At 36.2% G+C, this 21,547-nt stretch overlaps 1 protein-coding gene across 1 annotated transcript in view; it reads left to right on the forward strand.

The window, feature by feature from the left end:
- The window catches only part of LOC128983561 (vesicular integral-membrane protein VIP36), a 96,319-nt gene that overhangs the window by 23,972 nt on the left and 50,800 nt on the right, over positions 1–21,547 (forward strand). The window contains exons 2-5 of the mRNA XM_054402879.1: positions 10,377–10,492; positions 17,750–17,838; positions 19,451–19,559; positions 19,707–19,869. Coding sequence (XP_054258854.1) covers positions 10,377–10,492; positions 17,750–17,838; positions 19,451–19,559; positions 19,707–19,869 — 477 coding nt within the window. The remainder of the gene's footprint in view (positions 1–10,376; positions 10,493–17,749; positions 17,839–19,450; positions 19,560–19,706; positions 19,870–21,547) is intronic.

The following is a 21,547-nucleotide window of genomic DNA, read 5'->3' on the forward strand; positions in this document are numbered from 1 at the left end:
TTTTTTACTTTTCACTTTACACAACTGTCCTTGAAGCGCCGTCAATGAGTGGAAACCTTTTTTGTAAGCTATTGGTGACGATGATAAAAAATGTAAGTTTCCCAGCACTAATACAACACTGTTTCTCGGTATTTTTCCCGGTTATTAAAAATCAAGAACAATCGTTGCACTTGCGATTATTTAAACCTGTTAAATAAAGCACAACGTTTTTAATCTCACTTGGTTTAGATGTGCTAGGCCTAACAAAACTTGATCGGAAATGGTTGCGGTATTTGTAAACAACTTTTAATGTAAACATATCAGTGACAGCTAGTGAGAACTAATCCAAACAGCTGATCGTTATTTCATAAAATGTAATAGTAAACATTGGGAGAAAATTTGACAAAAATCGAACAAAATAGGGTTTTTGATGGTTCGTTATTTTGTTTTCAACGAAGCGAGGCCATGTTTTTATAGCCAAAGACACTCTCACCAATCTAGTAAATACAGAAAAATGATTAGAACCTTGATCAGTACTCTAGTTTTCTAGGAGTAGGCCGCGTAAAATGACATTTTGGCGTCACAGACGGAATGACAGAATGGACAAACAGACAGACAGACAGAAATTGAGATAAGACTCGTTTCGGCTTTATTAGGCTATGAAACGTAAAAGTAACCAAAAACTGCATGATTCTAAGCAATGTACAGACAAAACTGTAATTTTATTTATATAGATGTATAAGACATAATATAGGTATGTAAGTTATAGGGCCTATGTAGAATTGTAGATACGTCTGTGAACACAATAACCTGAGTAGGTACCAGAAATCTTTGTCTGATTTTGAAGTTCAATTTGGCTTGTGAAGGTGTATGGCAGGATATACTTGGGGAAATGAGTTCGTGAAGCAGCATGATCTGACCATGGGAACGGGGTTTTATGGGTAAAAATTGGTTTTTCCCATTTTATAACCCTAAAAACAGCCTTATAGGTATATTTCTCAATTTCTTACCAAACCATTTTGTAGAGCATAACAAATACCTAAGTATACGAATTTTGGTAGTTGTCTTAGAAGTGTTTTTGTACAATTATTGGTTACGGAGAAAATTGCAAACCACTACCTTATTGGTTTTGAATTATTTTAACTATGAACCCTTTGTAATCCCATAACCAAACTTGGTGTACAAATTAGTGATAACATGAACAACTTTATTCTAGGAAATAATCAAATAAGTTAACTTTTGAGTTTTTCAAAATATTTTATTTTTGAATTTGAAAAAAAATTTGCTTTGGGTACATAGACTTCCGAATCTGTTGGCACAAAAAACCGAATGAAAATAAATTTCAAAAATCGCGTGCAAACCCTAAAATGCATATTTACCAAATATTGATTGATATATCAAATGAAACAATTGAATAATCAATATTTTCATTCAGTTGTTTGTGCCAACAGTATACGGAAGTCTACCTATTGCTTTTATAACCTGTTATGTGTTGCATAAGTAGGTATCATAAGAAAGGGCATAACGTAAATGAGCTAAAATAATTTATAAATAAAAAAGCTTTTTAAAATACCTACCACGTTTTTAAACTAAAGAGTATAAAATAATTTTTAAACATGTAGAGAGAAAAAAATATACTGTAAGATTTAAAACTAAAAACGTGGGGTGCATGCAATACACCTAGCTAATTTACAATTAATCTTCACCTATTGCATGCACCCTACGTTTTTCGTTTTAAATCTTAAGTTACAGTACGGTATATTTTTTCTCTCTACATATTTATAAATAATTTTAGACTTCAGTCTTAAATGTGTAAATTGTAAATATATGAAATCGATTTTATATAGCCTGTTAAGAGTCCTTGGAGCCTAGACGTTCTAACCCGTTAAACAATTATAAAACTACGAAGACAATTTCTACCACAGTATACTTGATATTAAAATTACAATCACTCTGGTGTTTGAACAAATATTTTGAGATGGTAAATAACCCTTCAGCGGCTGTTTAAAATTAAAGAAATTACTTGCTCTTATGGTGGGCAAATCCAAGATGGCCGCTAGCTTCCATGGACTCCAATACCATGAACAATACAAAACTAAGTACAAGGAACATTTCTAATCTCACAGTATAATAAATATTAAAATTATGATTACTTTAATGTTTGAAAAAATATTGTTGGACAATAAATAACTCTTCAGCAGGTGTTTTAAATTATCCAAGATGGCCGCTAGCCTCCAAGGACTTTTAATACATAACCAAACCCTTTTTTCACTGGAATCAGATGTTGTTGCTACTATTCTCATTATCCTAAAACTTAAGAGTCTCTCAGGAGCAAAACCTGTACCTCTTAACCTCTGCCCTTTGAACAAACTGTCAAATTAAAGTATTTAAAGCTGACTTCAATTGATACACCATACTTACATTCTTCCAAAATGTAAACATTAAAAATGTGGAAGCCCATGGGGCGTGGCCCAAGGGAAATATGAAAATCAAATGATATGCATTGTCATCTATTTGTGAGCTATGTTTCAAGTATCTAGCTCATCGGGAAATTAGTTTAAAAGATTGCAAAATTTGTACCGAACAGACAAGTTTACTTTTTTGTTTTGAGGTCGCTAGAGGCCAAAAACACCATCCATTCAAATATAAATATATATATGTGTGTTTGTCCGTTAGCACAATAACTCAAGCAAAAATAATCCAATTGTGATGAAATTCCGTATAGGACATGTAAACTTACATTTATTCGAAAGAGTTTGCAAACCAGCATGATCCGATTATGGGAATAGGGGTTTATGGGGTAAAAATTGGTTTTTCCCATTTTTTACCCAAAAAACAACAAAATTAGCAATTCCTTTCCAAACCATTTTGTAAAGCTTTAAAAAACAATTTTTTAAAATAGTATATTGAAGCGTTATGCACCTAATGGTTACGGATAAAATTCTAATAAATTTTAGATCCAAAATTCATATGTTATTCTTATGGAGAATCTGTTTTAGTTTGCTTGTTTATGAACATATATTGTTCAAATTTGGAAAATGTTTTGATTTCTTACTAACTATTAACATTTTACAAAAAAACAATCTCTTACCCTCCCTTCTGCAGCAAACCTATGTAGGCCTACTCGTTAAACTAATTAACTTAATTCTATTTAGATAGGGAATAAATATTATATTTTTAAGGAGACATTTTAGTAGTGTAAATCCAATCAGGCGAATGGAAGTTCGCTTAGTCTGCAGGTTGCAGCGGGGGTATTTTCAGGTATTGTATCTATACTAGTTCTGGAAGGTTATTTTTATGCCAGTTTGGCAAAAGTTAGTTTTTGAATGCTTCTATGGAAAAGTGGTCCAAAACCAATAAAGTTTTCAAAAAACATCAAATAGCTTAGTAGGCCCTATCTTGTAAGTGTTTTTGTGCGATTATTGGTTACGTAGAAATTTAAAACAGTAGTAAATGTAAAATCCCCATGTTATTCTTATAGGGAATAAGTAAACTGTTGTGGTTTGCTTATTTATGGATATGTATTTTGATCAAACTTAGTAAATTTATTTATTTTTACTGATGTATTAATAGGATAGCTTGGGGGAATTATGGCAATGGCCTATATTTTCTGTGTATTTTTAAGTGTCATATATTCAGTAATATTATGTTATTTTACCATAACTCATAACTTACACAAGAAAAAGCATATTTGTAAAAAAGGAGGTTTAAATAATTAATTGATCAAATAAAATGATTAGGTACCCTACCTTATCCAACCACAGTTGCTGGTATGACAAATAGTTTCGTTCCTTAGAACTTCGTCTGGTCATTGTATGCAACCACATCATCTATCTATTAATACATTGTGGTATGTCAAAAGATTCTTTAAAATACTGTCAAAATCACAATAGTCAAAACTAGTCATGTTGATAAAATTAAATGGAATAAAAAGTGATAAAACTGGTTCAAACTGTATAAAGGATGGCCAGCCAGCACTGTCTTATCACTGTCGCTGATTAAATAAAACTAACATGCCTCATAACATGGCTCATAACATAATTTAAATAATTGTTTATCTATTTTTAAAAACATTTTGGCTTTTCTTTTCCAAGTCTGTTCATTGGCTCTTCTACCCGAACGATTTTAAAAATTTTGGTCCTAAATTAAAGGTATGCAAGCACAGATTTGCCATCAAGCATCATCATTCATTTATCTACTTAATTACTAAACAAAAAAACATAAATTTGATATTTTTTCAAATTCTTTCTTCAATAAATTAAGATGTATTTCATCAGTTCTAATAACATTATCCTATATATTTTGGTCTAAGAACCTTCAGTGAAACACCAGATTTGAGCTATTTATCATTCGGATCGGTACGTGAAGCACGCTCCTGAATAACGAATGAACAATAATTATAACTAGGCGTACGCTCATTCTTCCCGTATGGGGAGGAAGCGAATAAGTGAATTGGTGAATGGAAATAAGGCTTTTTTAATAAGAATTTTGTTTAACACTAAAAATATTCATCCTTATGGATCAGCAGAAGACAACTTTATTGTTAGTCCCGTCCGATGCAGTGTAGAGGTCAAGTTTGTTTCTTGTTATTTCAGTAATTTAAAACCTCCTTTAGTCGAAATAATCTAATCGTAAAAAAAATCTTGTCCTCCAGATATGTAACCAAACAGTAGTAAAGTAGAATTCATAAAATTAACCTCTAAATAATAGAAAACACATTTTGTCAACACTAGCGATCAGTGATACCGGAAATGAACTAGACTTAAAAAACGAGCTTCACAATTTACAGAGAAATGACAAGTCTAGTGATGATATTGTCTATGATAAGCCAGTTCTAAAGTCAATCGCAGATTACTAATACAGTAGACTCCCTCTTATCCGGACACCTTTTGTCTGGACATTGGTTTAACCGGACTACACTCGGCGGCAATGACATCTCTTTAACCGGACATTTTTTATTAGCACATCAGTTTAACCGGACTAGATTGGCAGGAAGTGGGCGGTAGTGAAACGACTGTTCTCGTGGGAAAGATATGAAACCAGTGATCATGTGTCTAAATACATTTTTTTTTTTTTAGGGAGAGGAGGGAAAATGCTTTTATGCACACAGGTAGCCAGCCTGTAGTGTGAGACTCCTGAAAATTATCAGACTACTCACTAAAAAACCCCCTCTACTCTGTTGGACACAGACCTGGAATTGTTTGTCACATTACTTCAAGTCAGGCCAACATGTGACCTAAGCCCTCAGGGCTCGCACCGTTTCTGGCATTTAGATTCTTAATGACCTACACCGCATCCCGGTCAAGGTCGATCTTCTTGGCGCGGAGAATACCCTGGATATAATGTGACACACAGGTCCAATTGTCCTCACCCTCCGTCATAATCGGTATGACCGTGTCCACCGACAGCAGTCCTACTAACTGTTGAGCCTCCAGGCGGGGCCTTTCCCAGCGCTGGCAGTGGAAAAATGTATGTTCCACGTCATCGAGAATGCCTGGGCAGTATATGCAGTCGGGTGACACAGCTTTGCCCATCCTGAACAGGTACGACCGGAAAAAGCCGTGTCCCGTCAGAAATTGGGTGAGGTAGAAGTCCACCTCTCCGTGCCGCCGATCCACCCAAGGTTGGACTTGCTGTATCAGTCGCCTGGTCCAGAGTCCCCGTGTCTCCTGTTCCCAGCCCTCCTGCCACAGCTGGTAGGTGCAGGTGCGTTCCTCTGTTCGTGCCTCGTCCTCCCCACGGCGACGGTAAATTGCCTTTCTCTCCGCCGCCAAAAGTTTGACGGGGATGACTCCAGCAATCACCAGGACGGCGGTCTCGGACACTGTTCGGTAGGCAGATGCTACCCTCAGTGCTGCCTGACGCTCCGAGGCCCTCCGACATTGGCCATCAACCGGCTAAGAGAAGAAACCACCCTAGCGGCCTTGTCCGCTGTACGGAAGATCTGATCCCGCCAGCTAAGCTTGCTGTCTACCATGACCCCAAGATACTTGGCAGAACGAACAGTTTGAACCTCGACGGCTCCCACCCTCAACGGCACGATGGTGTCAATCCGTTTTTTTGTCAAAATCACGATCTCGGTTTTGCTCAGAGCAAGCGAGAGACCGTGGTCTGCCATCCATGCGTTTATGGTACGCATAACTCGGTTTAGCTTTAGCTGAGCCAGCTCAACACTACGTGCAGCTATCAAAGCTGCAACGTCGTCTGCGTACCCAACCAAAACCGTTTCCTCAGGCATTTCAGACCTCAGAAGGCTGTCATAAGCGACGTTCCAGAGGTCTGGACCGAGTATGGAACCTTGGGCAGCACCAGAAGTGACACTCATCGTCCGCGGGCCCTCCGCAGTGTCATACGTTAGAAGGCGAAACCGGAGACAGTCCTCTATGATGCGCATGAGGTATGCCGGCACGTGGAAGGTGTTCTCCAGAGCGTCCAGCATATCGCACCACCTCGCCGAATTAAATGCATTTCGCACATCGAGCGTTACGAGCAGCACAACTCTGCGAGAGTAGTGGTTAAAATCCTCAGCTCTCATCACGGCTTGCTTCACCTCCTCAATCGCATCAATCGTTGATCGCCCCATCCTGAATCCATACTGACGAGGGGAGAGGTCCCCTGCAGCGACAACGGCTGAATTTAGCCGGGAACGGATCAATTTCTCGAGGACTTTGCCAGCCGTATCCAACATACACAGAGGTCTGTAAGAGGATGGCAGATCTGGGTCTCCCTTGCCCTTCCCAACAAGCACAAGCCTAGCTGTCTTCCAGCACAAGGGGAAAACCCCTTCAACCAGGCAGGCGTTGTACATGCTCAAAAGGCTCAAGGGGTTGGTAGTCAAAACCTTCTTGAGGACTTCACCGGGTACCCCATCGGGACCAGGAGCCTTGTTGTTCTTCAGGGATATGACGGCCGCCATCAGCTCTTCAGGGCTGAAAAGTGGGACGTCTTCCACCCTTCCAAAATCCCGCAGTGGGCGCAACGTGTGAGCCGGGAAAAGGAACTCGACTATCCTCTCCATAGTGACCCTGTCCATGACGGAAGGTGGAGAGCGGGTTCTAAGTTTCTTGGTTACAAGTTTGTAACCCAGGCCCCACGGGTTGGAATCAACATCGTCCCTTAATTTATCCCAGCAACTGTGTTTACTCCGATTGATGGCTTATAAAAATATAATATTTATTCCCTATCTAAATAGAATTAAGTTAATTAGTTTAACGAGTAGGCCTACTTAGGTTTGCTGCAGAAGGGAGGGTAAGAGATTGTTTTTTTGTAAAATGTTAATAGTTAGTAAGAAATCAAAACATTTTCCAAATTTGAACAATATACGTTTATAAACAAGCAAACTACAACAGATCTATATATATAAAGCTCAAATACCACTGACTCACTCACTCATCACAAAATCTCAGAAACCATAAGACCTAGGAATCTGAAACTTGGCAGGCATCTTCCTTTTGGGTAGTAGACGCTCACTAAGAAAGGATTTTACCCTCCGACCTCTGGGCTCCGCCCCAGTGGCTCTGGAGTTTCCCATGTTAACCTTATGAGTACTCATATTTAAATGGAATTAATGAATCTTAACTGCTGTTTCAATTAAACAAGTTGGTTCTGTTCTATGATGTTCAATAGCACTAAAGTTACAAGGATTACTAACAGGTTGCAACACTATTATTTCTTTTACATTTATGACAACAGCTAATTTGCAACCAAAAGGTGAGTGAGCGTAGCGAACGAACTTCAACCTGGAGGCGAGTTAGTGTAGCGAACGAGCTCTAACCTAAAAGTGAGTGAGCGTAGCGAACGAACTTCAACCAGGACGTGATTGAGCCATGCGAACGAGCTCACTTATGAAGTTAAACGGGGCAAAGCCCGCGGGTTCAACCAGGTTGTGATTGAGCCATGCGAACGAGCTCACTTATGAAGTTAAACGGGGCAAAGCCCGCGGGTACAGCTAGTTCTCCATAAGAATAACATAGGAATTTTAGATCTAAAATTTATTAGAATTTTATCCGTAACCATTAGGTGCATAATAACGCTTCAATATACTATTTAAAAAAATTGTTTTTTAAAGCTCTACAAAATGGTTTGGAAAAAAATTGCAAAGTTTTTGGTTTTTTGGGTCAAAAATGGGAAAAACCAATTTTTACCCCATAAACCCCTATTCCCTTAGTCGGATCATGCTGGTTTGCAAACTCTTTTGAATAAATGTAAGTTTACACGTCCTATACGGAATTTCATCACAATTAAATTAATATATATATATATATATATATATATTTATGTACCATACCATGTACATACCATATATACCATACCATACTATGTATATATATATATATGTATATATTTATCTTTATATTAATTACGTAAGCCGATTCTTTGCGTCAAAATTTTGGGCGGCTGGGAAGTCGTAGAACGACGGGAGAGGGCTCAAATTAAAGATCTTGATCCTGCGACGGCGGGAAAAATAGGGAAATTCCCAAAATCTTAACACAAAATTAGATATAACGTAAATTCTCCATGAGAATAGCATTAGAAGGCATCTACTGCTGATTTTTGTTTACTTCAATACAGCTGATCGTGATTTATCACTAAGCAAGTAAGCTTACATTTGGATTACTCATTTGCCAGTCAATTCTGCAATGTAATGTACACTATATAAAACCAACTATATAAAGGGATAACGTTACCCTTAATAATCAAGACTTTTTAGTTATGTCAAAGTTGAAATAAATTGTTTTCAAGATTGAAAGAAGATCTTCTTTGTTTTGATTTCAAAACATATGCTAAAGATTTATTCCACACTTTTTTGTAAATTTACTAACATTTATATTTGAGATTTATTGTAGTATTTAATCAATATTTTGTATGAAGTGGAATAACCTCTACGGTTACTCTTAGAAAACAATTTGGGAATAAAAAGACGAAGTAGGTTCGTACAGGTATTTGTTCATTAAGTACTTAAGTACTTTGTTAATTGCTCCAAGCAAAAAAGGTTCAAATAATATAGCATAGCATGCACGGTAGAAAAGAAAGCACCTATATATAACAGTGGAACATAGAGGTAATTTCCGTTTCTTAAAACTAACAAAAAGTATTTATGTCGTGATTAGTTTCGATAACTGGGTAATGGAACCCTAACCAGTCGCAAAATTGTTAGTAATTAAACATTGATTAGGCCCTTTTTTGTAGAATATGTAAATCAATCGCACCTTAAGGAGGATTACCACCACATATACTTACACTAGGCTAATAATAGTGGTTTTTTTAATGTTCATCAGAAACAAATTTAGGGTTAAGTTCTGTCAATGGGATGCCTTTACTTAAGACTAATTTTGTTAAACCTTTACAAAATGAGCATATACTTAGAAATAATAACTGGGTAGGGTATGGATGCTAATTTAGCGGTTTTGACCAAGAACTAAGTTTATGTCAACACACCATTTTTTGCCTTTTCTTATTTGACGAAGACAATTTCCAATACTGTATTTCAATCGTGGAAGCCTTTTAATCAGCATTAACCAAAAAACCAAAGCTACCTTAATAAACCAATATTTATTCTTTAGCAGTTAAACCTCTGGAATCATTAAAATTCTTTATTGAAAATAACTATTTTGGAACATTGACAATTTTGCCTCTGAACTGTTTAAATGTACATTGTTTCAATATCATATGTTTTTCTTTTTATATTAAGCTGTGTTCATGTTTATGTTTGTGTGATCTAAATAAAAAGTGTGGATTCCTTTCTTTAATATATTTTGTTTCTCATTAATTATAAAGTGCATTCTTATAAGTCACCTAGAGAAAGAATGCCTTGGACAAGTACGTATCAATAATAACATCAACACAAGCAAACAAAGACAAATAACAAAGAGTTTTTTTTTTTTTAACAAATAATTTAGTATTTTGAAGCGTTATTGTGCTCCTAATGGTTACAGAGAAAATTCCGAAAAATTTTAAATTTAAAATTCTCATGTTATTCTTATGGAGAATAAGTCAACTGTTGAAGTTTGCTTGTTTATGAACCTATTTTGATTGAATTTGGAAAATAGATTAATTTCTTCCTACAGTACGTATTAACTTTTTACATCAAAAAACATGTTTTTACCCTCCCTGTTGCAGCAAACCTAAGTACTCATTAAACTAATTCTATTAAAATAGGGAATAAATGTGATATTATTTAGGAGGCATTTTAGTGTAAATCCAATCAGGCAGATAGAAATTCGCTTAGTCTGCACATTTTGCTGCGGCAGCGGTATTATTTATTGCTTTATTAAAAACCATGAAACTTGATCACTCCGCTCAACTTTCTTTCACTGCTATGAACCCAATCCTAGTTTATGATTTTATTAAGTACCTAACTGATCACATTAAAAAACACATTAATGTTGCTTCTTTAGGATCTGGAATGGCAATCCCTTACTGGGATTTTTATGGAACTACGATGGTAACTTCAAACTACATTCGTCTAACCCCTGATGCACAGAGTATGCAGGGTGCACTATGGAATTCAGTGGTTAGTATACCTTTACATAGACTTCCTCATTTTAATTTCTCCTCCTATACATACATAGTATATATATATATATATGTATATTATATATATATATGGAGAAGAGGAAGTAATGTTTTGTCAAAATTTTTGAGTTTTGGGTACATAGGCTATACTGTATTTGTTTTGAGCCCCCCCCCAACCCTGAACACCAAAAGTAGTTTTTAAGTGATGTCTCTGTGTGTATGGATGTGTACAGAGCTACAAACCATACCCGTGGTTCGATTTTGATGACATTTTGTATGTGGGGTACTAATCCATGGCTTCTTTATGCGTTTTTTTTTTAAATTTTGTTTTTTAAAATGGTGATTTTATTTCACAAAACCCCAAAAAAGTAATGTAAAAATTAGATTTTTATAATACAATACAATACAATATTCTTTATATTTGTTAAGAATTACAATAGTGTCAGTACAATAGTGAATTGTACGTGTTAATTTCTATAATTTTCATAAAATTCCTTTATTGAGTAGAAGGGTCTTGCGATTAGCCACTTCTTTAACTCCTGGTGTAGCTTGTTGCCAGTCAGGTCTCTCAGGTAGTCAGGTAGATGGTTCCTCAGTTTTCAGACGGTGTAGGAAGGTTTTTTCTCCCAAAGAGTGGTTTTGTGAACTGGTAGGGCAAATTTAGAGCCATGCCGGGTGTTGTAGTGGTGTGGTGCAGGTCTTGGTTTCTTGGGGGGTTTATTTCATCCATATACTTTATGATTTCAAGTACATAGAGAGACACCAATGTGAGGATTCCTAGGTTTCCGAATGCTAGTCTGCAAGTCTGGTGGTACAAGGTTGGCGAGGGCTCTTATGGCTTTCTATTGAAGAACAATGATTTGATTCATATTTTTTGTTGAAGTTCCTCCCCACACTGTCAAGCCATATCTAAGATGCGACTCTACCAGTGCGAAGTAAGCTGTTTTGGCCACAGAGTGTACTATGTAGTTTTTTATTCTGACAACAATGTCCAAGGACAACAATGTTAGTTTGTTATCTATTGTTACATCCTCTAATTGAGGGACTATGTCTTTTTTCTTACTGAAATTCAGAGTTGTAATTTTTGTGGGGTTTATTGCTAAGTCATAGTTCTTTGAGTAGAGGATGGCTTTATTTAAGATCGATTTTGAATTAAGGTAGAGGCTTTGGGCTGTGTTGTCCTTGAACAAAATGGTTGTGTTATCTGCATACATGATTGCAACAGCATTTTCGCTCTCAATTTGTTTGGGGAAGTCATTAGTCAATATTATGAATAGAATCGGGCCTAATACAAAGCCTTGTGGAACTTCTCTTGTCAGCTTGCTTTTTAAAGATTTGAAACTTGCTGTGACTTCGTTTGATGAGTTTTTCAGTTCCACGACTTGCGAACGTCCCGTTAGGTAGCTTTTGAACCATTCTAGCGCTGAGTTTTTTGTACCGAGTCTTTCAAGTTTCTTGCATATCAGGTCGAGGCCCAGGCAGTCAAAAGCCTTACTGTAGTCAAGGACATGATTTTAGAGAAACTGGAGATGAGAGAGATGGGTCTGTAGTTTTGAGCATTTTCAGTTGGTCCTTTTTTATGTTTGTGGTATATTTTACTGACTTTTATGGTGGATGGGAATTTGCCTTCTTTAAATGATTTATTTATAAGATTAACCAGAGGAGAGATGAGTTCTTTAAAGCAGTGCTTTTTCATCTTAGAAAAAAACCCATCTATTCCACTTGATATTTTGGCTTTTAGGGAGTTTATTATCGTTTTAACTACTTTATAGGATGTTGAAGTTAAGGTAAGGTGTATTGGACAGACTGGTTCCTCTCCATTCAGCACTGTTTCAGGGTCTATAACGATTGCTCTGTTTTGGTCAAGAGTATTTTCTGCTACATTTGAGAAGAATGTGTTGAAGTGTTTGGCCATTTCTTTTGTATCGTTTGTGAGTTTGCCATTTATTTTAGTGATGGTCGTATCCGGATATCGGACTACCGGATCCGCCGGATCTGAGCGAGAACCGACGCCCGATTGGATCCACAAAAAATCGGATCTTGGGCTGGATCCGGTTTTAATGGATCCGATTTTGTTTATACTATTAACACAAAACGTCTAGAGATGTGCGAGTATTCAAGATTTCGAGTTCGAGTAGAGTACGGCCTTGAAACTCGAGCTTATCTTTGAACTCGCCAGTGTGAGTCAGTTTGGTTTAGAATTGTAAAAAATCAATATTTGTTAAATGTAACTTGTGTTTACATAAAATGATGGACAATTTGTATCACTGTAGATTCTACAGTAATACAAATATTTCTACAGTGTAGAAATAAGCAAGAGGTAGTTGTCCTAATCTGTTTTTATAGTTGTCACAACAGAATAGGTCAACTCAAAGCAGTCGCCGGCGACTGACTGGCAATGGTGTACCGACTTGACACAGAATGGAATGACATGATCGGTAGTGATTTTGTTTTAAAGTACTGTTTCACAATAGAAAATTCCACTACAGAACTGTTACATAAGCAATAAATATATGTTTAAAAAAGTCAGAATAGAAACACTAGAAAGGCAAAACCATCGAAGGAAGGGAGGGGTTGTGCAATGACCTCGAAATGAGGGGGCATAGCAACAGGGGGGTGGCAACAGTGAGTTGAGTATGGAATTGGGGGGAAGGGGAGAGTGAGACATTTGAGCTATATTTAGACTAGACTTTCACTTTCACCACTTCCCAATTGGTTGGGTTGGGGGATTACAATAGCATGTTTTTTCCTTGCCTGGTTTGTTAAATACAACCCCAATGTATTTCTTATGGATAAAGGATTTTGTTTAGTTAAACGGACGAATAATTTGTATTAATAATTCCAGCTGTTCATAGTAAACACATGATACACACAAGAGCGTTCGTTTTCAGTTTCGATAACTGGTGTGGAGTGATTGATTGCATTATCTTTGAGTTGACTCTTTTAAGTCATCAGAAATTGTGACTGTTATTCGTTCTGAAATAACGCCCGTAATACTTTGCAATTGCTCGAATTCGAGCAACAGGTGCACTAGTTCATACATAAGAACAGGTGTTTTGTCATAGTGATATATCTATATAAATAATTTTTAAATAAAATTAATAGTGGTTATCTGTGTCCATATACAAGACTATCTGAATCCATGTACAAGACTATCTGTGTCCATGTACAAGACTATCTATATCCATGTACAAAACTAACTGTGTCCATGTACAAGACTATCTGTGTCCAAAGTCCATATACAAAACTACCAAAGATAGTCCTGTACATGGACACAGATAGTCTTGTATATGGACACAGTTAGTCTTTGACATTGCCTAGCCATATGAATTATTTAAAAAAAACCTGCCCTTGAAAAAAGAAAAAATGTATCTGTATTTGGATCCGATTTTTTCAAGATCCGGATCCGGTACCGACATTTTCTTGGATCTGCCCTTCACTAATTTATTTCTAATTCTGTAAGGGTTTTCTCTTCACATTTTCCTTTCCTTGTTTATTACTTGCCATAGCGCTTCTCGTTTGTTGTCAGCTTGTTCTATGAAGCTAGCTGTTAAGGACATTTTTAGGTTTCTAGTTTCATGTCGTACCGTATATCATTTTTCTATTAATCATTTTTACTTTGTCTCCATTTCTGTTTGTCAAATCAAACTTTTGCAGAGCTTTCAAAAAGTTCTCTTTAAGGTATTTTGCTTCAGGATCGTAGTACTTCATATGTTTTTTGTTTGTACTAATTTTAGTTTTCTTTAATGGGCATGTATAATCCAGTGCTGTTTGAAGAATATTATGAAATTTGTTGTAGGAGGTTTCAAGATTGGGTGAAGAGTAAACATGTTCCCAATTTTGTAGATGGAGGTGAGCCTTCAGTTTGTTTAGGTTTGTGTAGTTTAGGCTTATTTTCATTACAAATCTTTGGGAAGTGTCTTCTTGGTGTGTTTTCAGCAGGCACAGCTGCGCAGTGTGGTCAGATAGACCAGTATGCACAACTTGTCCAGTAATATCCGCATATGGTATGTTTGAGCATACAGTCTATGGAAGTGGCTGTGTCATGTGTTATTCTGGTGGCCTCTAGAGGAAATCTCCAGATGTTTTGTGTGGTTTACTCTTTTCCAGCATGGTGTTTTTGGAATCTTGGGTAAGCCTGTCGATATTTATGTCACCGATGAGTATGAGGTTTTTCTTTTATACTGCTTGTAGTTCTAGCATTTCTAATAGGAGATCAAGGGCAATTCTTGCATTTTCGCTTGATGGTCTATAGATTCCCAGAATGTAGATATCCTTTTTCTTTGTTGTCTGCATGCGAATCATTGCTGCTCAAAACTGTTTCAGGCCTAAATCAAATCTAGTATGTTGTAGTCCTTTTAACTTTAAACAAAACTGTACTAGTGTACATCCCCGATTGCTGTAAAAATTCTACTTCATGATTATTGCAAGTTACCAACTGTTTGTAAGTAGAGCATGTCTCTTAACAAAATAATAATAACAACCCAGTGGTATCTAATCTAGTATTTGGTGTCCCTGAATTACTCAAAATTTCACACACAAAAATGGCTGAACAAAATCACTGTACATATTTTGGTGAATTTCCCTACAGGGAAGTAGGTAGCTATTACGGGGGGGGCACGGTAAGACCTAGGACCAGGACCGATTTACTTTTTCATATTGATGTCCCCAGAGGCCTAAAAACCAGTTATTTATATATATATATAGGTACGTAAACGCGATAACTTGAGTAATTTTGTACGATTTTGATGAAATTTTGTTCAAAGAATAAGAATATCTTTATTGTCATGAAAGTACAGTCTTTAACAAATAGTAAAGCTAGAACAGAATAGATGACATTGTCAATGCAGTAAGTTATCATAATTAAGTAGTTACACCTAGCAATAAGTATCTAGAGAAAAAAATTAATAAAACCTCACAATAATCATTTTAAGAACATGAATTATCCCTTTACAAGTTGGTTTTCTAAAACTTATCATTTAAAAATGTGTCAACTGAATAATACATTTTTTAAATCAAAAAATCCTTTAACTTTTTTCTAAAGCTGTTTTCCTTTATTATTTCCTTCAACTCGCTGGGTAGTGTAGGCGCAAAATCAAATGTGTAAGCACAGAAAACATACTACTATTACCCAGAATGCTGACCACGTGTTAAACAGTGTTAAGTACTCGGAGAGAGCTTTGCCTGTCAATTCATGTTGGTGCATTGTATGCTGGTGGCGCTGCCTACGAATTGACAGGCAAAGCTTTCTCCGAGTACTTAACACTGTTTAACACGCGGTCAGCATTCTGGGTAGCATTTTGTAGTGTGTTTTCTGTGGTGTAAGGCAGGATAAACTTGAATGAGTCCGCGAACCAGCATGACCTGGCCATGGGAAAAGGGTTTACAGGGGGTTTAATGGGGTAAAAAATAGGTTTTTCTCATTTTTGACCCTCAAAAAACAAAATTTCCCAATTTCTCTCTAGACCTTTGTAAAGAAAATAATTTAGTACAGTAGACTCCCTCTAGTTTGGCCACCTCGGGACCGGACCACTGGCCGAACTACGAAACGGCCGGACTAACCGGATTTAGTGCATTTTACATAACCAAAATACAAATTATAGTATTGCGCAATCGTGATATGTTAAGTCAATAACCTTGGTTCAGTAAAAAAAACTGAAACGTTTAAAATCACGCTTACTCAATCAAAACAAAAATTACACAACACTGTACGTACAGAAATAAATCACGTAAAGAACAGAACAATAGAAAGTCTAGTACTGCAAGCTACCGTAGTCAGCATAGGCTACTACTAAATGTTGTTTCAAAACATAAGAATGTCAATAAAAACATTAGACAGTTCATAAAACAGAATAAAATTATAGTACTTAGTCTTAAAGATAATAAGGACAGTCGTAAAATATGATAAAGATAACAATGGATGACGAAAAACACCGCTTATTCTTTCTTCTTTGTTCTTCTATTCTTTCTTTGCCTCTTTGGTTTCTCTTCATCCACACATTCAACAAGTTGCCATAGTTACTAATCACCCAATCACAAACTGTTGCGAGATAGCAAGCAAGTGCACAGCAGAAATCAGTTTGTGTGAGCAGATGACTGTCAGTGCAAGCGTATAGCTTGACCTTGAAGCTAACGATGGCTATTTCTTTGTTTTGCTTTAATTTATTTTTGTCAAATAAACCGTGGTGTTTCAAAAACAATAATGGGGGAACCTACTGCATAAAAAAGTGGTCCGAAATATTTAATTATACACTGCATTTCAACATATTAGACCGAAGAAAAATTATTTATAAAAAATGTTCTTGGTATTTTTGAGGTTATGTAACATAGTTTTAAATAGGTAATATCTGTAATATGCAACAATTCACCCATTGAAGCACCCGTAAACTAAACTGACATGAATTGTTTACTTCTATGGCCGGAAACTAAACATTCAAGTTCAATCCTGTCGAAGGTCATTCACCCGTGACATATGACTTGTCCCCCTGAGACCGGGCCGGACCATCCGGCGGCCGATCCAACCGAAGCCGAACTAGAGGGAGTCTACTGTATATCGAAAAGTTTTTGTATGGTTATTGGTACGGTAACAGAGAAAATTTTAAAAATTTTAAATTTAAAATTCTTATGGTGAAAATTGTAAAATGTTGTGTAGTTTGCTTGTTTATGGATATATTTTGATCAAACTTTTCAAATTTGTTTATTTTATACTAAACTATTTATATTTTACTAAAAAAATACACTTTATTAGTATCCTTGTAGGAGCAAACCTATGTACTCGTTAAACCTAATGTCATTTAAATAGATTCAATTGAAAATAAATTCAAACAAATGGAAATTGCCGGAAATAGGCAGGTTTGCTGTGGGTGGGGTACTTTAAGTTTAGGTCAATCTAAAAACAACTCAAAACCCACCTAAGAATTAAACAAAATATATAATTTTAAATTACATCCTCGATTGTTTGTTGCCTTATGGATATAAGGGGTACTGTACTTGTAAGATATTTATTAGGCCTAACGTTAAATTTTTCTAGCACTCGTTCTTGGTTTGTTTCTAAACATCATACAGCCTTCAGTAAAGTTGCTGCGATAAACAGTTTACACTTTTTAAGCATTACCAACTCAATAATACATTTTCTTCATGTCTTTTCTTTTCAATGTTATGGCTTTTAGTTTGTCAAAAAAAAAAAAAACTCATTCCGAGATTGGTATTCTTTGGTATTCTAGATGTAGTAAGATAATTTATCGCTTTGTTTCAGCCATGTAATGTTCGAAACTGGGAAGTACAAATTCAATTTAAAGTACATGGAAGAGGTAAAGAACTGTTTGGAGATGGCATGGCATTTTGGTAAGTTGGACTTTTTATATTTTCAATTTCCATAGTAATTTACCTTGATCTAAACTAAACCTAGTATATTAACTCACTATACATTGACCTAGGAATAACTAATTTTGTCTAATGAAGAAATGACCATTAAAAGTAATCCTCATTGTACAGTAGACCCCCTCTTAACCGACCCTAATGGGACCGGACCTACGTCGGATAACTCAAAAGGTCGGTTAAAACGGGCATTCCCTAAAATCATAACATATTGAAATGCTATTCATTTGGAATTATATAATCAATATTTTGAAGTCATACTTGCATTAGTTATAAAATAAACTACTCTTATCTCCTTTTTAGTATTGATAGAAAAGTCACAAATGAACACAAAACACGGTTAAGTCTAATAGGCCTACTTTAAGTGGAATATATTATAATACTAGGCAACAGTCAATAAAATTCCTATCTTAATAACTTTAGTACTGTAATGTATTAATTGATGCTTTCTAAATCCATCGTAATACAGTACAGAACCTTTTGTCGAAATTAAAGATACAAGCAACCATTTTGTTACAAGGGATAGGGTGTTTATTTATAACCTCTCACTGTAGGCTGGCTCGAGGCACAAAAACTAGCTTGACCTTGGAGTTGTTAACCCCCCTTCCCTGCCCTCCCTACAAGTTGCGTTGTTTGTTTACTCCAGCGATAAGATAATCAGTTTTCAAAATCGTAACGCACTTTATGATGTTATAAATTTGCCACACAGATAACATATCAGATCAAATGTGCTCGAGCTACAATAACGAACGATGATGACAAACTGACAATAGGCCATGCTATATTTTTTGTGATCAACACAAAATAACTTATTCTTAGTCATATCCTGTGGAGATAAGCGTATTGTTCAGTTCTCATCGCCCAGCGTGGGAGCGGAAATGCCGAGATTCCTAGAAAGCGGCGGTTAAACCGAACTGCTCTCAAAGCAAGGTCGGTTAAAACAAACTGTATTATTTCACGATCGAAGGCGGATAATCCGATTATCGGTTAATACGAGGTCGGATAAGAGGGGGTCTACTGTATCTTCTTAACCCCTTCTCCTTCCTTCCGGGAGGGGAGATAGCATGTTTGGCAATAATTTAATATATCTCTATAACCAATAACGAATGATCCATTGGAAGTGTACGCTTTCAAAGCCTCATTATATGGTACCGGTACCTATAAAATTCAACTTGAACCTGAGCCCTGATAGTTAATTGTGTATAGTTAGAGCGCAAAGTACGTCATTGCCGCTCGAGAACTGAAGAAGAACACGGCTGTGTTTGTTGTGGAAACATTAAAAGTTATATCAGCTGAATTAGCGAGCGGGAATGGGCTTTTTTTCATACTGTTTACAGGAGTGGCAATTTAATTTTCATGCAGTGATAGGAAAAAGATATTTTAACCTGAACTATATTCTACATTATGTCCTACTATTCTACATTCTATTCCACAATTCTACAGGAGCAAAGGAAACTTTTAACAGCAATATTAGAAGGTGTTCAATAGTGAGAGAGACGGGGGTTTTTTCATACTTTTTACCATTGTTTTAAAATGTAAAAACTGTTTGAATGATTTGATTAGGTTTTTTTAAATTTAGGTATGCCAAAGACCGCATGAAACCTGGAGCAGTATTTGGGAACATGGATTTCTTCCAGGGCTTAGCTGTTATCATTGATACGTACAGCAATCACAACGGCGAACATAATGTAAGTGATCTATTGCCACACACATACAACCACATTAGACTAGTTGAATTTAATAGAAATAATCATAAATTTTAATCATGTAATTTTTGTAGTATTTAATATTTGAAAAATTGCCTTGAATTTATATTGAACTTCTTTTGTCAATAGCATGTCCACCCTTACATATCAGCTATGGTTAACAATGGAACATTGCACTACGACCACGATCGAGATGGAACCCACACTCAGTTGGCTGGCTGCTCAGCGAAACTGCGCAACTTGGACCATGACACCCATGTATCTATACGATATGACCATGACATTCTCACTGGTAAAGTATAACTTAATGTGTTTGTTATATATTTAAATTATACCTGGCTTATAATTTAATATTAACAATTATCTGAAACATCTGTCAAATGTTTATGTTTACATTTTTCTATCATAATAAATATACAGTTTTGTTCTAACATTTTACAATGACTTTTATTACTGAAATATGTTTTAGTGGCGACGAGGACGGGATTTTTAATGACTCATACACTTTTCTACAGGATAAACATTGAAATTAACATACTATCATGACTGAAGACCTTTCAACAATTTTATCAACGTTTGTTCAACAACAGGCTATGCTATGCTACAACAACATACTTTTCTATCACATGTTCAAAGTCCCACAGAGTCCATATCTGAGTTTGTAGCTGCACTAAGAAGACTTACATTCACATGCAATTTCAACTGCCCTTCTTGTGAATCTTCAGTGGTCGATTTGTTTTTACGTGCACAATTCATTCGAGGATTACGAGATGAAACAATCAGTGAAAAGATTCTTCAGCATCCAGAATTGACTTTTGAAGGTGCGTATGAACAGGCTCTGACTCTTGAAGCATCAAAAAAAGGTTGCAAAACATTTCATGGAACTGATTCAATAAATAAAGTTTCTAGAGTTTTTCGTACAAAAAACTATGATTGTGATAACTCATCAGCAAAACAAAGTCAAAACAATCCAAAGAACTTGTATGAGCGCCTAGGAATTGCAGGACTATGTGTGCGTTGTGGTGAGAGTAACCACTTGGCAAAATCTTGCGACAGGGACATTGACACCTTATTTTGTAGTTTATGCCATAAGCCTGGACATATCTCTAAAGTTTGCATATCAACCTTAACAAGATCAAATCATCGCAAGGTAAATACCATAATTCAAGAAGACATAGAACATGATGAGTTTTCTATTGGAAGAATTGTTCCTGTCCGTATTGCGCCCACTACTTCACCAACGGAAAAATTCACGACAACACTGAACATTGAAAATGGTAAGCTTACCTTTGAAATCGACACTGGGAGTCCAGTAACTATAATCAATAACAAAGACCTTCAAAAAGTTTGCCCCAACAGAACTCTTCAGCCAACATCGACTACACTTAAAACAGTTACCGGTGAAATCTTTAAACCTCTGGGTGTCGCCAAAGTTGAGGTATGGTACAACAACAAATCTACGAACCTGAACTTTTTTGTTGTGGATAACATTATTAATCCATTACTAGGTCGAGATTGGTTGCAACAACTGAAAATTCCCTTAGATTCTCAACTATCCACTTCCACCCTAGCTCCGCCACCCTTTAAGCCTGAATTAATATGTAAACGCTAGAGCCAAGTTTTGTAGAATGTGGACTGCAGTTAGCTATGAATACTTACCTCCGCCCAGTGTGTACTTAACTCCTTCCGCCCCGACAGTGAGCTACAAGTATTCCATTCCAGCTCCAACAGCAGTATCCAACTGTTACAAATCGACCATGTCAATTCTACGACCCCTAGTTGATTTCCCTCCTGTTCAGTTTTTAACTCCCGCTCCTGTTAATTTTGAATACTCTAATCCAGTTCCAGACAAAACCTTCTACTATTCAACGACTCCAGTAAGCTATTAAGCTATACACCTGCTCCAGAAAAAAATGAAAAAAAAACCAACTAAAGCCAATTGCCTACACCACACAAGTATCAGTTATGAG

The sequence above is a fragment of the Macrosteles quadrilineatus genome, unplaced genomic scaffold (genome assembly GCF_028750875.1).
Source record: "Macrosteles quadrilineatus isolate MER2022 unplaced genomic scaffold, UCM_ALF_1.0 Scaffold_1__1_contigs__length_201487025, whole genome shotgun sequence".
Taxonomy (NCBI): domain Eukaryota; kingdom Metazoa; phylum Arthropoda; class Insecta; order Hemiptera; family Cicadellidae; genus Macrosteles; species Macrosteles quadrilineatus.